The 12,595-nt window shown below is 35.8% G+C and overlaps 1 protein-coding gene across 1 annotated transcript in view; it reads left to right on the plus strand.

The window, feature by feature from the left end:
• EPM2A (EPM2A glucan phosphatase, laforin) overlaps positions 1–11,305 on the plus strand; it is a 269,849-nt gene extending 258,544 nt beyond the window's left edge. Inside the window, exon 4 of the mRNA XM_055087451.1 lies at positions 11,127–11,305. Coding sequence (XP_054943426.1) covers positions 11,127–11,290 — 164 coding nt within the window. The 3' untranslated portion in view covers positions 11,291–11,305. The remainder of the gene's footprint in view (positions 1–11,126) is intronic.
• The last annotated feature ends 1,290 nt before the right edge of the window (positions 11,306–12,595 follow it).

The following is a 12,595-nucleotide window of genomic DNA, read 5'->3' on the forward strand; positions in this document are numbered from 1 at the left end:
AGACAAGCAAAAGTTAAGAGAATTCAGCACCACCAAACCAGCTTTACAACAAATGCTAAAGGAACTTCTCTAGGCAGGAAACACAAGAGAAGGAAAAGACCTACAATAACAAACCGAAAACAATTAAGAAAATGGTAATAGGAACATACATATCAATAATTACCTTAAATGTAAATGGATTAAATGCTCCCACCAAAAGACACAGACTGGTTGAATGGATACAAAAACAAGACCCGTATATATGCTGTCTGCAAGAGACTCACTTTACACCTAGGGATACATACAGACTGAAAGTGAGGGGATGGAAAAAGATATTCCACGAAAATGGAAATCAAAAGAAAGCTGGAGTAGTAATTCTCATATCAGATAAAACAGACTTTAAAATCAAGACTATTAAAAGAGACAAAGAAGGACACTAGATAAGGATCAAGAGATCAATCCACAAAGAAGATATAACAATTGTAAATATTTATGCAGCCAACATAGGAGCACCTCAATATATAAGCCAAATGCTAACAGCCATAAATGGGAAAATTGACAGTAACACAATCATAGCAGGGGACTTTAACACCCCACTTTCACCAATGGACACATCAACAAAAATGAAAATACATAAGTAAAAGAACAAAAAGACCCCAAAGTTAGCAGAAGGAAAGAAATCATAAAGATCAGATCAGAAATAAATGAAAAAGAAATGAAGGAAACAATAGCAAAGATCAATATAACTAAAAGCTGGTTCTTTGAGAAGATAAACGAAATTGGTAAACCATTATCCAGACTCATAAAGAAAAAAAGGGAGAAGACTCAAATAGAATTAGAAATGAAAAAGGAGAAGTAACAACTGACATGCAGATATACAAAGGATCATTAGAGATTACTACAAGCAACTATGTGCCAATAAAATGGACAACCTGGAAGAAGTGGACAAATTCTTAGAGAAGTATAACGTTCTGAGACTGAACCAGGAAGAAATAGAAAATATAAACAGACTAATCACAAGCACTGAAATTGAGACTGGGATTAAAAATCTTCCAACAAACAAAAGCCCAGGACCAAATGGCTTCACAGGCGAATTCTATCGAACATTTAGAGAAGAGTTAACACTTATCCTTTTCAAACTCTTCCAAAATATAGCAAAGGGAGGAACACTCCCAAACTCATTCTATGAGGCCACTGTCACCCTGATACCAAAACCAGACAAAGATGTCACAAAAAAAGAAAACTACAGAACACTATCACTGATGAACATAGATGCAAAAACCCTCAACAAAATACTAGCAAACAGACTCCAACAGCACATTATAAGGATCATACACCATGATCAACTGGGGTTTATCCCAGGAATGAAAGGATTCTTCAATATATGCAAATCAATCAATGTGATAAACCATATTAACAAATTGAATAAGAAAAAACATATGATCATCTCAATAGATGCAGTAAAATCTGTCAACAAAATTCAATGGCCACTCTCACCACTATTATTCAACATAGTTTTGGAAGTTTTAGCCACAGCAGTCAGAGAAGAAAAAGAAATAAAAGGAATCCAAATCAGAACAGAAGTAGTAAAACTATCACTGTTTGCAGATGACATGATACTATACATAGAGAATCCTGAAGATGCTACCAGAAAACTACCAGAGCTAGTCAATGAATTTGGTAAAGTAGTAGGATACAAAATTAAGACACAGAAATCTATTGCATTCTTATAACACTAACGATGAAAAATCGAAAAGAGAAATTAAGGAAACACTCCCATTTACCATTGCAACAAAGGGTAAGCTGGGCCAAAGTGAGATAGCGGCATGGACATATATACACTACCAAATGTAAAATAGGTAGCTAGTGGGAAGAAGCTGCATAGCACAGGGAGATCAGCTCGGTGTTTTGTGACCATGTAGAGCGATGGGATAGGGAGGGTGGGAGGGAGGGAGATGCAAGAGGGAAGAGATATGGGGACATATGTATATGTATAACTGATTCACTTTGTTATAAAGTAGAAACTAACACACCATTGTAAAGCAATTATACTCCAATAAAGATGTTAAAAAATAAAATTAAAATAAAAATTAAAAAAGAAAGATATGTCTGTTACTGTAATTTCTTAATGCTCCTTATCCATCTCAGACAGACTTAGAAACCCAAGTAGAACTGTTGTTGCCGTTAAGATCGTTTCCACGAGGCAAGCTTCTAATGAGCGGAGGTCATCACTAGATGTGACTGATAGCTTGAAAACAAAGTAGAGTTGAGGGGTTTGATCGTGGTGTTAGAATGGCATGAAAGATAAATTATGCTCAAAGCAAAGAGATTATTAAGAAGCTAGCATTTTCAAAACCATTATGTGCTCAGGCACCCTTGTTTACCATTACAACTTGTTCTCAGCTAATACAGAATTGCTTACTTTTCTCTGGCGTTCTGATCCAAAGTCACCCTGAAACATAGCAACAAATATTATGCCTGGATGATTCACTTCCTTAATAGCGTGAGGTCCTTTTTGTCATGACTTTTGGGTAAGAGAATGAATGAAATAATACCACTGGTTGTATTTCAAGTCTTCAGGGAAATGGCAGATTGATGATTCTCTTGCCTACTTAAATTCCAACCTCAAAAATAAGAGACTAAAAAAATCTCACTTAATTTTCCATCCTTGTTTTAAGGGGGAAGCAAACCAAATTAAATTTCTTTGTTCAAGAAAGATGTAGAAACATTCTTCCAGTTATAGCCGACTAAAGACAGATTTGTTGAGACTGACACTGGAAGAGTTCCAACATGGATAGCTAGACATTTGGCTTACATGGTACAGCAAGTGTTCAAACACCAGAGAGCAGGTTTAACTGGGTTATCTTAGAAGCTACTTTCGACTTTAGAAGGCAAGTTTAAATAAAAGGAATTGTTTCATGCTAAGTGACAATACTTTGATTTAAAAAAAAAAGGAAAGAAAGAAATCTGATGAGCTTTTGTTTTTCCATTTGCTCTTCTAATTGACATTTACTATTGTGCCAGTACTACAACATATAGCAAATAAACTGATGACGATTATGTTAGCTAACAAAATAATAGATCCTAAAGCATGTGTCAAGACGACACCCACAGTTTTATTTCTTATAGAGCAGTCCATGCATTGCCAAGTAGCCCATTCAGACATTACTTTTTACACTTGCCCTTGAAGCTATTCTTTAAGTCATAGAAAAAAGAAGAAAGAAGAGCTATAATTTAAGACATAAATAATCAATGCAATGAAACAGAGTATGGATGACAAATGGAGACAAGAAAGCTGACTTTAGATATTAAAGCTGATCTAAAAGAAAGAGATTCACAGAGCAAAATGGGTTCTTCTTGTATTTGCTTGTCATCTGGCTTGAGGACATTTTTGCATTCAATAGCTGAATGTCGCTGTTTATCTACGCAAAACCTTTCCTCCAAGTTCATGTGAGGTTTTCATGCAATATGATTACTAATAGGCCAGAGTTTCTCATTTTGCCCAATAAAAGATATATGAAGTAATTTTTTCATTTTACACTAGGAACAATTACTTTATTTAAATAAAATTTTTTTAAAAAAGATAAGAAGAGGCTCTCTTCATTGGTACTGTGGACCAGAATCAAACATAGTACCCTTTAACAGCCTTTATTGTCTCCTGCACACTGTAATGAAAAGTAGATCAAGCAAAGAAAGACAGCTCCGTTTTCAAAAATTGTCGTATATTCCAAGCATTAACAGTGATCATTATATTCGATTTGTAGAAGACCTATTTAACCTCATTGCAAACTACTATATTTTTCCAACATTATTTCTTTTAAGCCTCAAAGTTAAAGCTGGAAAAATTGCTGAATAATATTCTGTTAACAAAGGATATTATTTCTAATTATTACCTCAGCTAATAGTGCTACTTGAAGTCACAGTGAATCTGAAATTATTATTTGCAAATTCTGTATTGCTCTGTTTTCCAAGAGAAAATGTAAATGTGAACACATATAACACAGGAATTCTGTTAGTTGGATGCTCATAATTCCCCAGAGAAAAAGAAGATGAGAAACATGTCTGTCGGTTTCATATAGTGCCTCTCTTCACAGGGAGAGTTAGGCATGAGATTTGCTACTGTGCATTTGTTTGATTGTCTTAGTGAATGCCCATAGTTTGGTCTTATTATTTATTATTCCAAATATGTTGCTTATCATCTGATTATATTATTCATGAAGAAACTAAAGCATCAGACTGATTTTAATTTAGAGATCATATACATATATTTTCTGTCAGAACAAATAACGGATCTTAGTTTTTTAACAGAGATATTGTGTATCAGTTATAATTGCTGTATAATAAATTATCCCCAAACTCAGCAGCTTAAAACAGCAGCAAGCAATTATTATCTCATAGTTCTGTGTGTCATGAATTCCGGAGTAGTGTGGCTGAGCACTTTCGGCTTGGGGTTTCTCATGAGATTGTCCTCAGATCTTGGTTTTGGCTGCAATCATCTGAAGGCTTGACTGTGGCTGGAGGATCCATTACTAGGGTTGTTAATTACAGTGAACTGTAACAATCAGGTTACTGATTGAATATCCCTGATGGGCAGAACCTAGCATTTGGCAAGCCTATCAAAGTTAGCTATCTGGTATGCTCTTCCTGGAACAGCAATCTGCTTTATCCTTGAATTAGTGTGATATTCAGAAGTAAATCATTTTGGACCTTCTCTTCTTGGCAGTATGACAGAATAAATTTTCTAAAGATTCTCCAGCTTAAAAAACCAACAAACAAATGAAAAAATAGCTCCTATCTGGATAAAATAAGTCTTTTAATTTATTTCTGGCCTCAAAGTAAGAAGTTAAGGAAATCATTGAGGGCATTCCTGACCACTACCAAATGGATATAAAGAATGAACAAGAAGCAGTCACAGACAGCCAAGGTTGCTCTGAGGGGAAATGATTATATTAGTGCTACCATCTATTGGGAGACAAAATCTTTGAAAGTTACAAGGCAGGAAAGCTGATACTGAGATTCTTCAATAGTACACGTAAATTTAAGGGGTGAGATTTGTCCCAGAACACAAATACTTTTAACTTTCAGTACAAGAAAATGCAAATTTTCTCTGGCCCATGCTCAGTATTAGAAAAAAAAAGAAAAAAAGGACATATAGCTACAAATACAGACACTTAAAACACAGTAAGTGAATACTGTGAGCAACTGGAGGCTGAAATTTTTGAAAATTTATGAAATGGATAAATTCCAACTGTAATAGAATTCATCAGAACTGACTCAAGAAGAATGCCTAAATTGTCCTATTACCAATAAATAAATAGAGTAAATAGATAAAATATTCCAACAAAGAAAATTCTAGTTCCCAACAGTGTTGCAGGTGAATATTACCTTAAATTTTACCTTAAATTTTCACATTATGATTGCATGTTCTGTCTATGAGGTCAGTATAACTTTGACATCAAACTTGGCTCTTATGTTTCTGTCATGCTAAGTGACAATACTTTGTCCCCAAAGAAGCTTCACCAGTTAGCCTGGTAGTTCAGGGAGCAGACCAGACTCTACCTGTAGCTTGGAGTCAAGTATACCTAGGCCTTATCTAGATCAGCTTGACCACAGCCCACCCACAGATACATGAATGAGTATAAGTATTGTTTTAAGTCACTGAGTTTTGGGGTGGTTTGATATGCAGCATTATTTTGACAATAGCTAACTCACTGTAGAAAAACCATTTAATACAGTTTAACAACTATTCATGAAAGGCTATTAGTAAACTAGGAATAAAAGAGAATTTCATTTTCTGTGTAAAGTGTATCTCCAATAAAACTATACTAAGTATTGTGGAAATTTGTACATTCATAATCCCTATACCCTACAAATTTTATTTCTAAGCACTGTCCTAGAGAAACTCTTGCACATATGCACCAAAATATATGTGCAGCTATATCTATAACATTATTAACATTGCAAAAAGCTAGAAACAACACAGTGTCTTAAAAGTGAAAATGAATTGTTGAATATTCACACAATGGAATATTAAACAGCAGTACACATGAATGAACTACAACAATACATGACATAACACTGAGAATGGCAAAATGTTCAGGATGACACACATCATGAATTCATTTGTATAAATCTCAGAAACATGGAAGCTCTTAAGTTGAATATGGTTTCATAGTAGTTACTTTGCTATTATGATTTTAATTTCTATATCTATATCTTTGTTTCTATAAATACTGTATAAATATGATAATATGGAATAAAATATAACAAGTTTGTTCAGAATTACTTTATTATAATAATTTCAGTTGATAAGTCAATAAAAATTTATTAAAGACATGATATTTTAGCCTTGGTGGCTTTTACAAAGAACTTACAATGGGCAGCTATGGAAGAGATTTGAAGTATTGCTTATTATGCACAGTATTATATTTCGTGGTTATTTTTGCAGCTATAGAAATGCAAATGTCCCCTGAATAAAACAGGTGACAGGAAATTTGAAGCTTTGGAATATTATGTCTTATTTATTTGTGAATGGCTATTATGCAATCACGAGGAATATATAGAATCTATTCTCAACATAACTATTCAAAATTTTATAAAGACTGAATTTAAAGAGGACACACACACGCATATGTATGTACTAATTAGGGAAGGATAAAACTATCATTTGTACACAATGTAATCTACCTAGAAAATCCAAGAGAATCAATCAGAAAAAACTATTAAAATTAATAAGGTGCTTGTATACAAAATAGTACATAATAGCTTTTCTACAAAGGTCAGTAACCAATTAGAACACATCATGGAAAAAATCCTAATCACAATAGCAAATGAAACCAAAAAACAGTGAGAATTAAACCTAACAAAAGATCTGAAAGACCACTGAAAAAAACAACATAACACTTTCTGAGGGATATATAACCCAACCTAAATAAATGCAGGGGGAGAGCATGTTCTTGGAAGAGAACATTTAACATGTAAAAGATGTTAGTTCTTCCCAAATTAATCTATAAATTTAATGCAATCCCATATAAAATCCTAAAAGAGCAATTTATGGGGCTTCGAATGCTTAAAGTTCAATTGAAGATGAAAATACAATAGCCAGGAATATTTTTTAAAAGATCGAAAACTGGTATTTCTTCAATCATGTTAAAAATATCTAGTGTAAAACTATATAAGTAATTGTTCAGGAATAGACAGCTTGATAGCACAGACAAGTAGAGCGTGAGATCAGATCCAGATAATTAGGGAAATTTAACACGTGACAAAGGCAATGTCAGATGTTATCTTGTGAGGAAATTAGTGGGGAAGTCATGGACTATTTAATAAGAAGTCATGGGACAATTAGATGACAATTTGAAAAAAATAAGTTTTACCCTACCTCACATCCTCACAAAATTGTTTTGAAACATATCAAGCAATTATACATAAAAACAGAAATATAAAATTATGCTGAGAAAATAGAGTATTCATTTATAATTTAGAATCTTAAAGGGTTTCCTGAGAATGGCTCTAAATTCAGAAATCATAAAGGAGAATGTTGTCGTATTTTCCTATGTAAAAATTACAAACTTTAAAATGACAAAAGTCACAATAATTAAAAGACAAGTCACAAATGTCTTTTCTAGAGAAATAACTCCCATTTGCTCAAAGATGCAAAATCAACCTACACATCCATCGGTCATGGACTAGTTGAACTGTAGCACTTGTGTCCTGGGGCATAGTCACATAGTTCTATATATATAAACATGGAAAGATATCCAGTACATATTAGGAAGTGGAAAAAATAAATTGCTGATATTCAGTATATAATTATGTAATTTAGAGAACTGTTTAAAAACAAAATTAATGTATGTATATATGTACATATAAATTTATACATATATATCTCTTACATATTGCATTGAAAGTGATCTGGGGGAATTCACAATCCACTGTTAACCCTGGTTACCTAGGGAGAGGGGAGTGAGATTCAGGTATGTGGACAAGAAGTCAAATCAGACTATTCATTCTTACATTGTAATGTCTCTGTGGTTGAACTGTTTTCATAAAATGCATTTTCTTACATAATTAAAAACAAACCAAAAACAGATGTAAAAAGACAGTGACTGAAAATGTAAGTAAAAGAATATGATAGTTTAATACCCGGAGAGAAATTTTAGTATGAAAAGTCAACTATAGGGCTTCCCTGGTGGCGCAGTGGTTGAGAGTCCGCCTACCGATGCAGGGGGCACGGGTTCGTGCCCCGGTCCGGGAGGATCCCACATGCCACGGAGCGGCTGGGCCCGTGAGCCATGGCCGCTGAGCCTGCGCGTCCGGAGCCTGGGCTCCGCAACGGGAGAGGCCACAGCAGTGAGAGGCCCGCGTACCGAAAAAAAAAAAAAAAAGTCACCTATAGCATAACACAATTTATCATACTACTTGCATTTACCTACTTGATTCGCATTTGAAGCAAAAGCAGGAGTCCTCTCTGTATTGAACTAAAAAAAAAAATTAACAAGTTGTTGATGGTGATAAATTGAGGGGCCTAGAAATTTCTTGCCCTGGGTTTTAGGGCAGTGGGTCACCACTGTGTCATACTTGTTGGGGAGAGAAAGCAAGATGGTCTTTCCATGCACAGACTTCTGAGTTCTGGCTGGATTGTCATTCCGACCTCAATGAAAACTCCAACAGACATCTGTGGGGTCATAGCTGAGTTGAATACCAAGCTATATTTTCAGTTATGAGCAACATAAATTTTAATTAGTTGCTAAAGGTAGGTGTGTGATAAAAAATTCTCTATAAAAATGTTTATGGATGAGTAAGCTAGAAATATCTAATCTTTTGAGAGTTGATGAAAGGATCTTCTCCTTGGAAAAATATACTTAAGTATACAATTTTGTGTACAATATCTCTTCAGTTAATTTCCTACTTGAAGCAAAGAGGAATGTCATATATGTCAGACAGGGGTTTGCCCCCCAGTCCCTGTCCTCATCCAACCACACACAGTCTCATACATTCCCTTGGGTAGTTTCAAGTACCATAGACAGCTTGCCATATTTTCCTTTCTCCTGTTGGTCATTGCTGGAAATATTCAAAATACAAGACAAGAACTCTTCAGCATGGCTATATTATATTGGTAAAATAAATATGTATGAAATAATAAAATAACATAAGTTTGCTCATTGGTGTTTAAATAATAGTTAATATGTCCTCAGCACACACCAGTGCTAAGCACTCTTCTAAGAGGAAATGAGAAATTAAGGAACTTGCCCAAGGTCTCGCAGCTGGTAAGTAGCAGACCTGGGATTTGAACCCAGGCACTCTGGCTCCTGAGCCTATGCTTTTGAGTACTGTGATAGATGGACTGTTAAGCCCTAGTTCATTTATACACCCACAGCCCAGCTTTAAGGTGAGAGAGGGTCTTCACATAGTTTTGCTATGGTTGAGCTTCTGGTTGCCCTTGAAGTTTCTCCCCCTTCAAGGGCCCCTCTGAAATGCCTGCCCCAGCTCCTCAAGGACATGATGTGCTGACTTGTAGCTAGGGCTCACCATCGCCCAAACTCAAATATTTTGTTGGGAATAAAAGAAACCAATTTATTTTTTACTTGCACTCACCATCTTTTCCGTGTTCTCTATTTCAGAGACCTTATTTATCTCTCCCTTCTTTCCTCCAGAAAGTTACCTCTTCTCTCCTCAGGAGACCTTTTCTCTTCAGACAATTAACAGACTCTTTCCTGTGACACCTCACACAACATATGGCACTGGATTTTCTAGTTATTGTTCAATCATTCAACTTTACTGTAAAGGTACATATAAGTGGAGCTTAATCCAGTGCAGAAGGAAAACAGGTTGTGTCTCTTTTTCAATCTCTTCGTCTCTATTTTATGCACTGCTTTTCTCAGAGGCTGCTTGTACTTTGTTATACATAACATTGACATTGCCTTTTAAAATTGCTCCCTGAATGTGAAAACCTCCCTATCTGCCTCATATTCATGTGCTTCCTCCAGTCCTGACTGTATTGACTGTAGTGCATTGAAAACAAAGCCCATCACCTGCTTCAATCAAACCCAAATGACAGATTTCTACACAAAACTGAACTCATTGCCTATGATTTTTGCTCAATTTCTCAAATTAGGCAGGAGTATTTCTTTGGGATAAAAATATTATTCAGTCTTCTAAGTGGACTTAGATCCCACTTTAAAAGAAAGAGCATAACTGATAAGAATTGGAACAGGAATGGGATTTAACTGCGCTCTCTCTGAGCTGATGAATGAGGGGTTTGGTGAGAAAGAGAGCATACTGCAGTCATAGTGTTTGATCTTTGGTTAGAAAGGCCACTCAATGGGGAATAAAAAACACTAATTACCAGTTGTACATTAATATTTTATGCTGATATGTTCATGTTGGATATTTGATGTGTCAAATCAGGGGTACATTTTAGAGAATACATCTGGATTTGACTCTTAAAAGTTAAAGCTACAAAAGTAATTACATTGGTGACTTGCTAAAGAGAATATTCCTTTTGTTAGATGGTTAAGAATTTTTTTAAACTTATTTTGTACAGTTTTCCGTTAGGATCAAAGTAGCATATTCTAAAATTCCAATCAAGTGAGTAGTCTATGGTCTATTGCAGTCTACTAGATATCTAATGCTCACCTGCCCACCCACCCTTCCCATCATCCTCCAGTGCTTATCTTCCAGTTCACACCTGAAGAAAAGAAGGAGGGAAGGAAAGAAGGTAGAAAGGAAGAAAGAAGAAAGAGTAAGGAGGGAAAAGAGAAAGTGGGTTAATTTTATTTTGAGGATTTACTATGCACCAGCTGAGTGGGAGCTGCTTTCTTTATATATGCTAATTTTATCCACCCCACCCAGTTTAATCCAAGATAAAACTAGGATTTTTTTTTTTTTTTGCAGTACGGGGGCCTCTCACTGTTGTGGCCTCTCCCGTTGCGGAGCACAGGCTCTGGACGCGCAGGCTCAGCGGCCACGGCTCACGGGCCCAGCCGCTCCGCGGCACGTGGGATCTTCCCGGACCGGGGCACGAACCCTCGTCCCCTGCATCGGCAGGCGGACTCTCAACAACTGAGCCACCAGGGAAGCCCCAAAACTAGGATTTTTAAACTGTAAGGGACATAGGTAATGATCTCTTCCCTTTTATTTTATAGATGAAGAGATGGCGACCAGGAAAGTTAAGAAATCGCCCAAGATCATACAACTGGTGAGTGAAAGAGTCCCAATCGAGCTCAGCATAGAGGAAGGGGCCACTCCCCACCCCCCGCCCTGCCACCAGAGCATTTATCCTTGCAGTGGGAGAACTGACAGGGACTGACACTGAGCAGTGGTGGCTGACTACCCCTAATAAGTGACTAATGATAGACTAGCTCATGGACACATACTTAAATGGAACACTGGAAATTCCCAGAAATAACTTTCAGGACGGGAACACGGAAAGGGTCCGGACTTCCCGCATGGGTTAGTGGAACATCGGAACTCTCTGGATTTGAGTATTAGTATTAATGCAATTGTCATTGGATTCAGAGGCTCGGAAATTTAAGCATTTATATTAAAGGCATCACTGTTTCAAGTTACACAGATTTCATAAGTATTGTCTAACGAGGTTTTTGTTTTATTTATTCTACTCAGTATTACATTTGTATTTGAATAGACCTTAATAATTCTCTACATTCAGACAAATCTATCTTGACAAATATCACAAAGAAGTAGGACTCATTGTGAGAATCACACTTCAACCTCTGGCTGCTCAGAAGAAAAATCAGCCCACATTTGAGAGTCAGGAAAGGGGAGTTTCATTCCCAGCCCCGTACCCATCTGACTGCACCTCCGTGAATCACCTCATTTCTCTGGCCTCAGGTTCTGATTGGCCTCTTAGGATGATCATTACTGTCCTACGTATGCAATAAAAAATTAAGTGAATAAATGAGGTGATATAAATGGAGAAGGGAGACACATGCAGTAAAGGCAAAATTGCCTGGTTTGAATCCTAACTCTACTGCTTACTAGCAACAAAACTTTGCACACATTATTTAAATTTTTGCCCCTATTATCTGTAACGTAGGAATAATGATTATGGTCAAGTCATTTGTTTATTGTGAGCATTAAATGAGCAAATATATTTAAAGTTCTAATAAACCTCAGTGCATAATAAACAATCAAATATATTTATTCAACTTTAAAACATTTGTTTTCTCATAGAGTCTATTTGAATATTTCCATTTTATAATGTTGTCTTATGATCTTTTGATATCACCTACAATGTCTAAAATATATACATTTAAAATTTCAGGGTGATCTATATTTGGAGAGAAATATGAAGAAACATAGCTTAGAATGCTACCTGACGGTAGCGTGTAACTTAACGGGAAAATAAGAATCTACGTATCTGTTCTTATTTCCTTATTACCTCTTTTGTTCATATAATTGTGAAATATATTTGTTCATATATTTTTGTAAATAAAAATAAGTCTTCTTCAATCCCCATCCCCATTTTCTCTACCTTTGTCTTAATTTTTTCCTTTGTTTGGCACACAGTAATCCCCCAATAAGTTGTACCTTTTGTCACAATTAGTTGAGAAGAAAAAATGTAATTGAAATGATCAAGGCTTTGGTGCAGTAG

Source organism: Physeter macrocephalus, chromosome 10 (assembly GCF_002837175.3).
Source record: "Physeter macrocephalus isolate SW-GA chromosome 10, ASM283717v5, whole genome shotgun sequence".
NCBI lineage: Eukaryota > Metazoa > Chordata > Mammalia > Artiodactyla > Physeteridae > Physeter > Physeter macrocephalus.